This window comes from Gymnogyps californianus, chromosome 8 (genome assembly GCF_018139145.2).
Source record: "Gymnogyps californianus isolate 813 chromosome 8, ASM1813914v2, whole genome shotgun sequence".
NCBI classification, from domain to species: Eukaryota; Metazoa; Chordata; class Aves; order Accipitriformes; family Cathartidae; genus Gymnogyps; species Gymnogyps californianus.
In genome coordinates this window covers 22,474,727-22,489,583 of record NC_059478.1, presented here as the reverse complement: position 1 = coordinate 22,489,583, position 14,857 = coordinate 22,474,727, and the positions used below count along the sequence as shown (strand labels likewise).

Sequence of the window (14,857 nt, the reverse complement as noted above, 5' to 3'; positions counted from 1 at the left end):
CCTAATGCTCCAGAATGAACTAGTAAATGTTCTGCAAAAATAATTAAATATCAGTGATATGGTTACTCCGTCGATTCTTTGCTGTTAAATTTTAGCTGAAGAGGTGGGAGCAGATGGGCAGTATTTGTATATTTTGTGGTTGTTTTTTTTTTCAAATGCAGATTATAAAGCATGTAGTTTAGTGAAACTGTACTGCCTATTTCACCTTCACTGCTTCAGTTTATGAACTGCTAAATGCACTTACATAAAACAATTAGTTTAAAAAGTAATAGGCTAGAAAGCATGAGATGAAGATTAAGATTGCAAGTTTCAGTCTCATGGCTGAATGAGAAAAGAATTCTTACTTCACAATGCTGACATCTCCATCAAAAAAACCCCCAACACCTGATGTTGTAAGATCTGCTGCTGAACAGCTTTTACTGGTCTTGCTTCGTCTTTGACTGCAGCTGAATAGAACTAGAACACAGGCTAAAAACTAGGCTAAAATCTGACACACTGTTATTTACATAAAATTGAAGTATTTTGACTTATTACTCTGACTGAAGTTTAGTTTGACTACGTATTAAAAAAACCCTCACTCTAAGATCCTGCTGTGGCATTTACCATGTCTTCGCACGTAAATGTGGTAAGCATGTATTACATTTAATACAATGCATTACATTGCAGGTTAACATAGAAAGCACGTTAATACAATGTATATCTTACACTAGGTTAATAAAAGCCTTTAAATTAATATCTCTCTGAATCTCGTAACTTTGGCAAACTGCTTAATATAAAACGCAAACATATACAATTGGTTTTAATTTATTTATGCTTATGTTTCATTTATCCTTTTAAATTAGACAATATTATAGCTGTCGACTGATGAATAGGGAATTCGTTAATATTTTTTAAATTTTCTTCAGGAATCTCTGCTTCTGGTGAAAAAAAAATCTTGAGTCCAGAGCCTTTGAGTTTATAAATTCTGTACCACTTTACATACTATGCTCTGAGGAGTAAATATACTAGCATACCAGGATATTATTGCTCCATTTTCTATTTTGTCACTTGTTGACATTACTTTTGTAAGCTATCTTGCTGCCTTTCACTCTGAACAAGCAAATAATTGCACATCAGCAAATGCAGCAGTGTGTAACTTCAGAAATTACAGAAACAGTTGAGTGATTACCACACTTCTGAATTTTTCATGCATCATGACTCACTTTGCTGGAAACAGAACACACAGATTCCCAGCAAGTTATTATCATGATTTGAACATACAACCCAGTTCAAATAATTTGAAATTATTAAAAAGACTTCTGTAAACATGCTTAAGTTCAATTGTATGCTCCAAGCATTTGTTAAAAGCTCCTTAAGAACTATTATAATTGAAATAACAGTTTCAAACAGAAACAATTAAAGGATTTGGAAATTAATCTATAAACCAATGCTACTTACTCCAGCTAAAGTTCTATTAATATGTTCAGTTATACAGTCTTTGTATAACTCACACTTGGCCTTCGGATTTTCTGTAGAAATTAAAAAGAAACTAATTATATATTGCAGTTTAATCAATATTCAATATATATTCATTGTAAGAGCTCTCGTCTAAGTAATTCCCCAAAGCACTAGCATTCTGAATTTATGCACATAAGACGCAGCACTCCATTCTCAAACTTCAACTACTAAGACTTTATCTTGGCCAAAGTTACAGCACTGGATTGGACTCTGAGCTTTTGTTTTACTCAGGTAGAGGGTTTGGCCCCTTTCGTTGGGACTTCCACAGGTGAAGTTAAGAGACAGCTCAGATTTACAGAGAGGACTACAGATCTGACAACTATGAGGAGGTAACCATTATTTCAAATGGATTTCATCACACTGTTTAGCAAAAATACATTTACGAAATGATTGTATTCTCCGGAAATGTAGATGCCACTGCCTTGCCTCTTTTTGATGTCTTGCTGGTTAATCTAACTGAAGATAAAGAGGCACTGGTGGGTTTCTTAGAAGATGTAGCTCTATAATAACACATAAACCTTTATAATATCATGTACCTTGGCAGGAAGTGCCATCATTTGGCTTAAACTGCAATTTTCCTGTGGATGGTTGATAACCTTCCTTACAGAAGCAGTTAAACCCTCCATCCACGTTTTCACATTTTGCATGATCTCCACAGGCAACAGTTCCTTCATTTTTGCACTCATCTACATCTGCAAATATCGTGAGAAATTGAATTTTTTATTAAGTATTTACAGACTAACACCTTACTGCTTTGTTGATAATAGCCCTGCACACTGCAAGCAGTTTCATAATAAAATTTCAGGGAATAAAAAAAAGCAAAAACTAAAAAGGCAAACTTAATGGCAAAACACCTGCCAATTACAATACTTAGGGATTAGAAGGATAAATCATAATTGATCATATTTTTATACCACCACTTTTATTACTACATAATACTGCATTGTTCGTGTTTTAAAACCATGAGTGTAAATATTAATTCTATCATAACAAAATGCTCGGCATGATGCAAATCATCTGAAATCCATTTTCCAGAGATTAGACTAAATAGATTTTCTCAGCCTTATGATTCAGTTAGAAAAGAGAAAGAAAACTGCAGCCTTTTCTTTTAAGTCACGGCTTTAAAAAGATGCTACAAAAGATCACTCTATACATCTCATTAATATAAGATTTAAGCTCTGTGCCCTTTAAAGTGCTTGGCATGTCTTTTTTTTAATCCACATTTAAATTACATTTGCCTAAAATGGCTTTTGTGCTTCTAAATAATTTGCCATTAGGTAGACAGGTTCAGTAACTGGGTGGGGCACAGTCCAAGAGTAAAACTGATGAATTCCGGTAAGGGAATCCATGAACTGATCAATTTAGGAGAGCTGGGTACTAAGTCTCTGGCTGGAGTAGGGATTATTTTGCATTACTTGGTTGGCTGAGGATAAAGATCAAGTAACTCAACAGAGAAAGTAAACTGGGAACAATACCAAATAATTCTGAAGAATGAAGTAATGGACTGTGAAGTGCTGTGCTGGAAAGGAGAAAAAAGTGAACAGCTTTGGGACAGGTATGTCTGATGAAAAGAGTTGAAAAATGAAGAAGTGATACATGAGCAGATTTAAAGGAACAGCCTGAGAACTGAACTGAAGGAAAGTAAAGGTAGAGAGGGGAATGGATGAACCAGAGAGGAAAACAACCTAAGTTAAGAACTGGCATGACACTGAATTTGGGAAAGAAATTGGTGAAAAAGGAGAACCGATTAACTGATTAGTGGAGGAGAATAGCTACCTGAATTGATAGGAGGCCTTTGTGCAGCCAGATGGGGGTTAAGAACAGACAGACAGAAAGGAGATATAGGGGGCTGGAAATGCACTGTTAGCATATAGGAACTATTTTTGCACTTTTATTTCGATACAAGATTGTTGGTGGTTTTCAAAACAGAGTAGAACAAAAATGAGCAATAATGTATGTGAAATAAGATTGCTAGAGAAAGGGAAATTGTGGAAAAATGGAAAAAGGTACTGCATGTCTGTGGATATATCTAGGGAATGCAGAAAGATGTCTGAAGGATACCTGGGGGCCATCTGCCTATTTGGACAACATTTTTTGTAACTTCGTAGAACGTTCTTTTCTAATGGCAAGAGAGCCTCCATAAATAATCAGATGAATGCTTTTTATTTTTTTTTTTTGTATATGGGGCAACTGTAAAATGCATTTAAACTTTTAATGGAGTATCCCAACAGTTTCTGCATCCACAGAATTTTTGCTGTTTTGTGCTTAATTCCCCAGCTCCCTTTCTTCATAATCCTAGAGGTCTTCCTGGGGTTCAAGGAGATGGTTGAGGACCCACCTCACTTTCATATCCCTATTTTCCTCACTGAGCAGTGGCTCTGATTTGCACCTGAAATGCTGTGTTCTAAGCCTGAGCTTCAGAAGCTCCCATCGAAAAGCCGTTCAGACTCCTGCATGGCACAGACAGGAGGGAGAAGTGGGGCTGGAGGCACATTTGCCCTCCCCAGCACAACCACCTCTGCTCTTCAGGGAGAGCTGCCAAGGAGGCTGTGTGTTTGAATGGATTGGTGCAAGCACTGAAGTTTAAAGTATGAGGTTAAATTATAATTATCTGCATTAGGGCAATAGTTTGTTTCCATATTTAATGCCCCAAACTGCAAATGTTTCTCTTTAATGAGCCGAGTTTTGCATTATCCATATTTGTATGGTTTCTGTGACCTCAGTATTCATAGTCATGGAGCCAACCACATTATAGATCAATGAATCTGGCAAAAGTGAAGAAAAGGGGGGAAAAAAGCGTGATATAGTGCTACATGCAGGCTACCTCATAATTAAATGCTGTCATTTAAAGACATAAGGCTAAAGTTCTTACTCTTGGCATTTAAATAACCTCTCACATCAGTAAATTATAAAGCTCTTTTTGAAACAAGTGGGCGCCTGTCAGTGCCCTGTTGCGTGGCTGTGTAAGACAGACAAACTTTGAATGAATTGAAGTGGCAAGGGTGAAAACCATGACAATACCAGTTTGTATAACAAGAACACACATCAGCCTTATACCAAAGATTTCTTTGGCCTTGTCGGCTACACGGAGAAGGACATGTACATCTTAACAAGATATTCAGCATGTAATGCAGTGCTAAAGACCAGCAAATGACAACAAGCTTTGCTAAAACTTACAATGGCTTATAAATAAATAAATATTTGAATACTTTCCAGACTACCACTGCTAAGTATCAGCTTTCCATGTGATTTACTGATGCAAATATTTCAAAATTATTATGATATTTTGCTTTTCATGAACCTTTAGCTTGGTAAATCATTTATTTGTCATTATTGGGCAGTTACACAAATTACCCTTCCTTTTGTAATTATGTCAGATATTAAGTGTAATGGAGATTTTAATGAGAAGTCAGGATGATCCAAAACAACAGCAGAAACTTAAGCACAAAGGCACATCTCTGGCAACAGGATGGCTATTTAAGTCTGATAGAGACACCCTGTCGAGTATATGCAAATAGACTTTCTGCAGTTGAGTTGTCCATATGGAATGAGTCCATATCACACCTATCTAATTTACTGTTCCTGGAGAAAAAAAATCTCCTGGATGACAAAATTAAAAGGCAATATGCCTGATCTTGCAAGGTACTAATCAGCTTTGTATCCGCTTTAAATCAATGACATTGTCACGGGCAGCCAACAATTTGTGACAGTTGCAAGAATGCTGCTTTTAAGTTCCTGCTTTGAAATACTGTGTGCAGTAGCTGTAGGTTTTTGTTTCTTTATATTTTGTAGTTATGCCTTTTTAACTGAATATGCAATTGTTGGACTATGCAGAAACAACAGCTTGTCAGTGCTTTCAGCAATCCAATTTTACTGGAGCTTTGGGACGAGGATCTCAAACCGTCCTCCTTGATCTACTATGGGAACGGGACTGGGCTGCCAAGGCTTGTGTGAGCAGTCTTCACAGACAACATTCCTGAGCAAAGGTTGAAGAACAGCAGCTTTTTAAACAGAAGAGCATTTGCCACAGCTCTGCAAAAAGCCCTGGCCTTTTAGTAAATATTCAAAACAAATCCTGGAGCTGAACTTTGAAGCTTTTATAATAGCTCCGATCAGAAAAATATCATCACCAACACCACTTAGGCTAGTGTGAAAATAGATTTATAACCTTTTATTTTATTTCTGTGCTTTGTCACTCCTCATTTACTGCAGCAGGCAAGGAAATTCCAATTAAATTAAAAGTACTGAGAACAGTTATTATGCTCAGTCTTGCCAATTACTGGATTGTACCTACATCGCTTTGATTCTTCACCAGTCAGTCAAGACAGCTTGATGTCTACATTATACCTTCTGCTTATTAGTAGCTTGCAAGTGATTGAAAAGTCCAATTTTAAAGGACTGGATGTTCCCTCCCCGTGTCTCCATACTGTGGAAGGCAGCAGCACACACAAAGTAGAAATGAAAAAGCCTACAAACAGCACGGGTAAAAGAAAGTTAGCAATGTGGCATAATGCCACATCCTGTCCACTGTAAAACTCCCCTGTTACAGAAAAGGACGTGATGGAGAATGGGTGCCTTCCCAGTGCTCTCAGAAATACCTGAAGAAAACTAATAGTGTGTTCCTGGAAAAGGCAGAGTGGCATGGATGTAACTTTCATTTTACAGATGGCCATTTTCACGTTTTTACTCTGTTGACCGGGGTGAAAAAAGTAGGTTTATATTTCACCTTTTTATCTGCAGCTGAACGTTCAATAAAATGTGAAGTCTAAGGAAAAAGCATGGCTTTTACACAGTAAATAGATTTTAGTAGCTCACATTCAGGACAGCAGAAAAATGTCATCTTCAGAAATATCACATCTTTGCATTTGTCTTTTTTTCTTCTCCATTTCCTTTCTCCTTCTCTTTTTCTCTCTCTTCCTACCCTCCAGTTCCTCCTCTATCTGCATGTTTCATTGTCATCTCTTCACCAATTCTGCCTGATAACATGGACGAAATACTGCTGACCCTCAAACTCAAAACTCAGCATTGTGGTTGGATTAAGGGTGAACTGACATTTCCCAAAGCCGTTGTCCCAAGTTTTCTTTTGATCCACTACCTTGAGAGTTATAATCACTTTGTATTCGGAAGTTTAGTATAGTATCCAAAGAGAAGAGGAACACGCATGCATACGCACATGGACTTTGAAATGGACTCACACACACACAGTGATGTACCACACTTGCACCACTGGGAACTCCAGATAGGTTTGATGGCATAAACAAATAGGTTGCATAATGGCATACTCTCCAAAATTCAGCCACTGTATTTTTAAAGTTACTGCCATATACATTATACACATATATTAAAAAGAAAACCTAAGACTTTGCAGAATCTGAAAATATTTTGGAGCCCTAAAAACTTGGGTAGGATGGATACTCTGTAGCTCTGTCCTCCAATTTGTACTGGATAACTTGCACTGTATTTACAATGACAACTTTGGTGGTTGCTTCAGGTGTGTGTAGGACACCCTGAATACACTACTGTTAGCTGCTTGTGTGCAAGCCATAACTACTACCTGTAGCAGCAGATCCATTGGGTACAAAATATCCTATTATGGTTTTCCTGACAGATAAAGTAGAAAATTAATTGTGGATCAAAAGGTTGTCTTTAGGACTCTCTGCTTGGTAAAGTAATTGGTACACTTGTTTAATGAGAAAAGGTGCCCACAGGTAATTTTTTATTTCAGTGTGAGTTTTGGAAGCTCTCAGCTCCTCCCATATGGATTTGCAAAAAGGAGAAGAAAAGTAGTAAACTAACCCCCAGTAGAGGATAAAAAAAGATCAGTCTGCCCAGTAAAGAAAAGAGAGCAAAAAAAAAAAAAGAAATTAGCAAGCTAATGGTAAAAAGCTAAAGTGACACAAGAACAGTCAGAGAAATAACTTTGAAGACAAAACTTCTGAAGCTGAGGGAATGTCTTAATGTAAAAATCAAAGCCTGGACCAGAAACGGCAAGAATATTTACAGCTCAGTGTGCTAACCATCTCAATCCCAGCTAATTTAAGAACGATTCATAGCGGCTGCATAAAGCAGAGCTCTTTTAGATGGATGTGAGCAATGGGCAAGAAAAGTTGATTAGATCACTTTCTGGCTTAATATGCAGCCATTCTGCTGATATTAAGAGCAGTAAGAAGAGAGGTTGTCAGCACTTACAAGCTCACAGGAGACATATCTAGAATGAGAGACAGTCAGCATAAAGGTGTAAAGGGCAATAGATTTATTTCTCATTTTCCCATTCCCTGAGGACTGTTGCAACATACAGAGAAAATTACCAGGAGTTTGAAAAAAGAGAAATAGTTACAGTTCTTCCATTCAAAGGAAATCCTAAAGGATTGCATAGTTGTTCAGAAATAACATTTTTCCAGAGAACTTTTCCTCCCCTGTAATCTTGAACATGTTCCATCCAACTGCTACAGAAACAGAGGCTGATGGATGGCACAGGAGGTAGGATAACTACTGATCTTGCTCATTGCTTTTGATCAGACTTGAGAAATTACCAAAAATATCACAACCAAAGCCCCCAAACAAAAGATATTTGGAGCATAGTAGGTCAAATGTACAGGGAATTTTGTTGCTCCAGAGAGACGTGTATGCAGAATATTTTGTCACTCTACTTTGTTTTAAGAATATGACTACCTTGCTCACAGATCAGTGAAACAGTGGCATAAATAGGTGGATTGGGGATTTCTGTGTTACCTTAACTATGTATTCATTGTCTAAAACTGCGACATGTGGATTAAAAATATTGCAAGCAGGGTCAAGATTGAAGTGTTACTGAAAGCAATGGCAGCTGCTGTGTTACCAGTGAGAAGTGTGGGCCTGAACTGGAATATTAAGTCTGTACCAGTCCAAATTGTGGGAATTTTATATCCAGACTCCAAACTTCACAAATCTGAAAGCATGTTGCTAGATTTCTATAATTAACAGAAGCAGTAAGAGAAGAGTGACAATGTAAAGCTAGCTGGCAGACATTAATAACTTACCCACGCAGGTGGTTCCATCATTAGGTACAAAAGTTTGTTGACCATTGCTGGATTTGAAACCAGGCACACACATGCAGAAATAACTTCCTACCGTGTTTGTGCAATTGGCATGCTCTCCACAAGGCTGAGTAGCATTTTCACATTCATTATCATCTGTCAAGACATAAATTATGGAGAAATATATTTGCATTTGCCGATTGAAGAAAACAGTAAAATAAAAGCTTAATTTGGCCTCTGGTATTTTATTTATATAAGTTTTGAATGCTGAGCTGGCACTCTTGGTGTTTGTCTATATAGTTTTCCCATTGCCAAGGATGTAATCAGGTGTTCAGCAGCACTCTTTTGCCCTCATCCTGCGTGAGTCAACAAATGAGAAAACCAGCGGGATACTGAAGTGAATGGTTTAATTGGATATTCACTTAGAATAAAGGATTGAGACAAGTACTTGTTCTGCCATGTCTGTATTTGATAACATTTTTTGCTACCCAAAAATCTACAGGTAGAGAGTCACCCTGAGGATGCATGTGGGAATTTAGAATCATAGAAAACAGAGCTCAAAAGGATATCAAGAAGTCACCCTCTTTGTTCCCTAACACCAAAGCAGGATCAATATAGCTAAACTGACAAGTTTTTTCTGGCCTGTTTTTGAAGACCTTCTGTGGTATTTCTCAGCAGTCCCAGACAACAAACTTACAAAGTTTGTCCTACTGACTGACCTGAGTCTTTAAGTATATTGTTTTTTCTTAGTTATCCCAAAGATCTTAACAAACAGATGAGCAAGATTCATGGCTTTATCTTCAGCTCTTAGCAACTGTTGTGCAAGTAATCATTTTTGTACCTGTAAATTTACATGATCTATTTTACAGAGCTAATCCCCTGCCTCCAATGATACATCAAAAAGGAACTATATACACAAGTTTTAAGACTACTTCATGTCTGCAGAGCCTCTGCATGTGCTATCATTGTGAGCACGGGCATCCAGCTAGCTTGATCAAAGATCAAATGAAATCATAAACTCATGCTTTGAACTGTGTAGTTGATCTTCTGCAGTGACTCAATAAAACTGTTTCGTCTCCAGAATCTTCCAAGGTCCCTGTTGTCTATTAAATAATTTTCAGACTAAACTTGAGAAAAATTTCAAAAGCTTCCTTATCCAGACGCTCTTACTAAACTGAGAGTAACACTCACAATACTGATAATTCCATATTTCCAAATAGCCCATTTCTCCCAAAGCATGCCAAAACTCTGAAACAAACAAATCAATGAAACTCTCCCAAAGAAGACAACATTCTGAGTGGAGTTCTCTATTTTCTACATTGTGAGAAAGGAAAAGAGTTAAAAGCTTCCTGAAGTCTACTGGGATTTTGTTCCTGTTCTCAAGCAAAAGGTACTCATAACATGATGAATGACAGGAAAGAATTCTAACAGGGAGAGAAATAACAATTTATTGCAGAAGAGGAACGATTAAGGAGCATGACAGGGAGAAGAAATATGATTTCAGAAAAGACGCACAGGGATGAGTTTCAGAAAGGTGCTTCTGCTTCCTGATGGTCAGTGTTCTCATAAGGTGTTTACAAAGATAGGGTACAGATAAGTAAAGTGTCACATAAGCTAGGGAAGTGGCAAGATTAAAGTACACCAAGAGCTGTAAAGGAATACATTTCAGCAATATAACTTAGTCACAACCCCTAGAATAACGTTGGAAAAGGACATTTTTCAGATTTGAAGTCTGACGTGATTTTGAATGTTACTTAGTTGACTCAGAGATACAAATACCAATTCAGAACTGCAGCTTTCCTCAGGGGAATTTGGGTCAACAGTATCAAATGGATTATGCTCATTATAACTAAAATTGAATGTAATTTAATGAGGAATCCAAGTATAAAAGCACTTTGCCAACACACATCAACAATATTTATTCTACAGCTTTGGTATTCATGAGAATACAGCAGAGAAGGTGTATGATTTGGATCTTACTTAAAGAATGCCAAAGTAAAACCAAATTAGTTTAAGTGAGATTATGATAGGGAGAAAAAAATGTGGTGTTAATTCAAATTCAAAAGCTAAGCATGAGAATATGAAAAATCCGATTTGGCACATGGCATCACAGAGACCAGGCCCCAGAACACTTTACAAATCTTGGTAGCTAGGTCCACTTGTTCGAATATCATTTGTGTGTGTCTGTGTGTTTGGCTCTTTTGCAATTCCAGTTTGCTCCTGGACCCTGGCATTTCCTGACAAAAAGAAGCGGACTACCCTATTTTAGTTACCAAGTAAACTTGGTCTTGGGAAAGTGTTGTAGATCCTAGAAGACAATGTGTGTTGCCTTTGGAAAGTTCATGGGATAGTAGTCATGGAAGATGAGAAGTAGAAGGACACTGATAACTGCAGGACTTCATTCAAAGTAGAGGAATAACAGAGCTGAGGAGAGAAGAGCTGCAGGCTACATGCAAGAACTTTTCTTTTGGATTTGTTTTCTGGGAGCTCAACTATAGTCCTCAAAATCCAGCAATATTACCTTTTTCAGGTGGTCCAAAGAGTTTATAAGCAATATTAAAATGACTCATGCAGTGGTCATCAATAAATTCTTTACAATTACGCCTAATTAACTTACTGGATTATTGGTGTTTTTCCTCAGTATTTAGGATGTCTGCAAGGGGTTTAATGGTAACTATATTGCCTTAGGAGGCTTGGCTATTGAGAGCACCTTTCAGATAATTTGAGAAACCTTTAGAACATCAAAGAATAGCAGCAACTTACATTGCAAACACATGAATGAGTATTTTAAAGAGTTAAATTCATAAGGAGCTTTCTTTTCACTGTTCCCATGGTCTAATGTAATACTAGGCAGACCATGCTGGGGGATAATTTACTGGACCACATCCTGCTTCCATTGAAATTAATGGCATAAAAGTCACTGACGTAAGTAGGCCCAGAGAGGTGCTCGCTATGGAAAACTACTGGGTTAATGAGAAAGGCAAGTGAGGAAGAAGTTTTCAAGAAAAAAAGGAGTTTCATATACAGTTTGACTAGATGTGTTTAATCTGCCTAATTTCACACAAAATATTTTACAAGCTCAACAATGATGGCAAAAATATCTGCTGGTTCTCTGTATAAACAACTTGAATTTTTTCTTCAGTCAGCAGTTCAATGTGAAGCCTAAAGTCATTTTGGCCTTAAGTAATTTTCCAAATTTTACATGATTTATAATATTATTGGATTTGTGATTTAAAGGATGTCAGGAAAAAACAACAGGATTTATAGATGGAAAAATATTTTGGTTTTTTTTGTTGTTTGTTTTTTAAGAAAATTTTCTGTCTGTACAGAGAGGATACTTTAAATGACAGCAAGCGTATAAACCACCTGCCTTGTTGCTACTTAATTTAATTATGGCATGTGCATTCACTGCTGGCACAGATACCCATTGAACACTGCAGGCAGTATTTCAGGAATGCACACTCCTTTAAAGACTTTTTTCTTTTTTTCCAGTAACTGATGAAAAATTTGGAGACTTTTAGAGACAAGACTGGCCAAATGACAAGGTTAATTATTGTGGCTAAATGGTAATGCTGCATTCAAGTCTGTCTGATACACAAGACATTTCCCAAATAGCTGAACTGTCTTGAGAAATAAGTTGGGGAAGGTGGGGAGCAGGTTGTTGGGGGTTTTTTTGTTGGTTTGTTTGGGTTTTTTGTTTGGTTTTTTTTCCACGGCAGTTCTATGATATTTAGATTGCTCTAAAATCTCATAATTAAAAATATCAACATAAGGAAGGTTATAAATAGTTTCCTAGGAAATTTGTGTTAAATAACCCAAAGATGGGTGGATACAGGAATGTGTATGTATGTGTACCTGAATATTGGTAGGATGCTTACATGATATAGGTGTAAAATAAAACTGATTCTCCATTTTCACCTTAAAAACGCAGCTAGTATGTATTTTACTGTACATAAATGTAATTATGGTTAGATGGAATCAGCTGCTAGCTGCATGTAATCATATCTCTACTAGTCTCTTGAAAATGTATAAGGATCTTCAAAAGCAAAAAAAATCTGAAAAGCTGATATACCCCTTTCTAACTCCATTTTGATTTGAGGATGGTAATTCTGTATTAAAACTGCTTGTGTTCATTAATATGAGAACATCATTGGTTTAGGATTGAGTAGCCCCACTAAGAAGTTTGGGCATTGATGGAAGTCTTCCCCTGTCACAGAGGGCTATAAATTGGATTCAGTGTTTGAACAATCAGTCTTTTACATCAGGTAACATTGTTCATTGTTAAGTAAAGTGCGTATGAATTTTGTTTAGCATTGATATAATACGTTTTTTTATGAAAAGCATTCAATTCTTTTAGAAACTTTAAAACATATGAATACAAAAAAGAACAATAATTTGTGGATTTTAGGGCCATGATGCATTTGGAAGCTAGAGGAATCTGATAAAATTTTAGGAAAAAAGGATAGAGGAAATTTCTTCTATCGTATTCCATATCCTTTCTAAAGTGCAAGTTTTACCCTGTCATATATCCTGTTTTAATACTGTGTGGTTATAAAATTATAACCTACAATAGGAAAACGCTGGGGCAACTACAGCTACAAAATGATGTAATTTGTTATTATTGTGACAAACATGAGAAAATGCTTTGAATTATCAATTTTAGATATAAGATTTTTGTAATGCTGTTTACATATTTTACATGAAAAATGTCATGAGGGAAAGTCTTATGGCAGCAGATTTATCAAAACAGCTTGAAGGATTTCCACTGCACTGGGCACATCTCCATAATAGACTTTTTGATAATATGATGACATATAATATGAAGAGTTAGTTTTGGGTTGAAACTTGTCATATTGATTCACAATCACACAATTTCCTTTTTGTAAATTTTGAAGTAAACTGTTTCTCCCTTCACTTCAAGTAACAAACAAACAAGGTTGAAATCACCCAAGTTAAACAGAATGATTTGTGCATTTTCAGTCCTCACCAATCCATGCAAAATGAGATTTTTGTAGAAGTGAAACTTTGTATTATAGAATATATTCTGGGCTCTCTGGCATTGATTTAAATTGATATCAGTCAGGCTGATGGCCTTTATTAATTGGTAAGTGACCTGATTGGAAAACTAGCAATGTTGAACTTGGAGTTTGGTCACTGGTGATAGCCACCTGTGGTAAGATGGCCCATGGCTGCAGGAGCTTACCAGCTGGGAGCCCACCACAAGGAAAGGCTGCCCTGGAGCTGCACAGCCTGTGAGCTCAGCCTTGACTTCCATACTCCCGGCTCTTCTGCAGAAAAGCTGGAATTCCCAAAGTCTTGGATCAAAATCTGCCAGTTAGACCTATATCTCCCAAGGCTTTCTACTGGGACCCTGCTACAGACAGAGCACTCGAGAATCTTGTTCCTCTGCTGCTTTGGCAGGGGCCACCATCCTGGCCCCCCCCCCACAGGGTAATCTGTGCTGTGGCTAGGGTGCTTTGCGGGCTCTGACCTGGATAACCAGCCAGGCTGGCCAGAGAGGCATCAGGCTTCCCAGAGCAGCAGAAATCTGGCTGTTGCAGGTGAACTCTTTTGACACCTTGACATTCCAGAGAAGGATTTTAATGAATTAAGAACTCCTGACCAGAGCTTGAGTTTGATAACCTGAGTTTTCCCAAAGCCACGCCTGAACAAGCATAGGCATGATGGTGTGATTTTCATAAGTTTAATGAACGCTTGATGTTACTAAGGACCATAAGCAGCTCATACTGAGGCCGTTACTGTATACTACAATACATTCACATTCTATTCAGTGCATTGCCCAGATGACATAAAAAGAAGCAATTAAAACATCAACAATTAATTTTTTCCTAATCCAGGCCTTTTGAAACCAAGGTTGGAGGCCTCTGGGGCATACCCATCTATCAAGAACAGCAGTGGTAGCACAGGGCTTGGGACCAGTATTGGACACAGTAGTTTGAGAAGTGGACAGCACTGGGTAGGAAGGAAACGCAGCTGGAGCGGTTGGGGAATACATTGATTCATTGCATCCGGCTGTTCTCTTTCGACAGCAGCCTCTGCTGCCAAAGCTGCTATGGAGCCCCTGGGGGAAACTAAAACTACCCTTCCCTAGTGTAACCCTCATGGGAGAAGGTACTTGAAGTGCCTCACTTAACCCCTCAAAAGCAAGGAAATGAAAGGCTTCCTGTAAAACAAATTCCAGTGCTACTCACCCTGCTGTGCTTAGCTTGTCTGGAGGTCTCAGAACAGTGGGTGATCTTACATACATTACTTCTGTGCTGCAGGACTGTGCCTCTACAGCCATCACAGCCTGAGTTAAGAACAGCAATACCATTAACAAGCTT

General features: G+C 37.6%; 1 protein-coding gene across 3 annotated transcripts in view; it reads right to left on the bottom strand.

Annotated features, from left to right (window-relative positions):
* ADGRL4 (adhesion G protein-coupled receptor L4) overlaps positions 1–14,857 on the bottom strand; it is a 76,587-nt gene that overhangs the window by 28,141 nt on the left and 33,589 nt on the right. For 2 of the 3 annotated variants that reach the window (XM_050900955.1, XM_050900957.1), the window contains 3 exons: positions 8,517–8,669; positions 2,034–2,189; positions 1,438–1,508 (listed from right to left, as the gene is read on the bottom strand). In XM_050900955.1, the coding sequence (XP_050756912.1) occupies positions 1,438–1,508; positions 2,034–2,189; positions 8,517–8,669 (380 nt within the window). The remainder of the gene's footprint in view (positions 1–1,437; positions 1,509–2,033; positions 2,190–8,516; positions 8,670–14,857) is intronic. The other variant, XM_050900958.1, reaches the window with a different exon arrangement.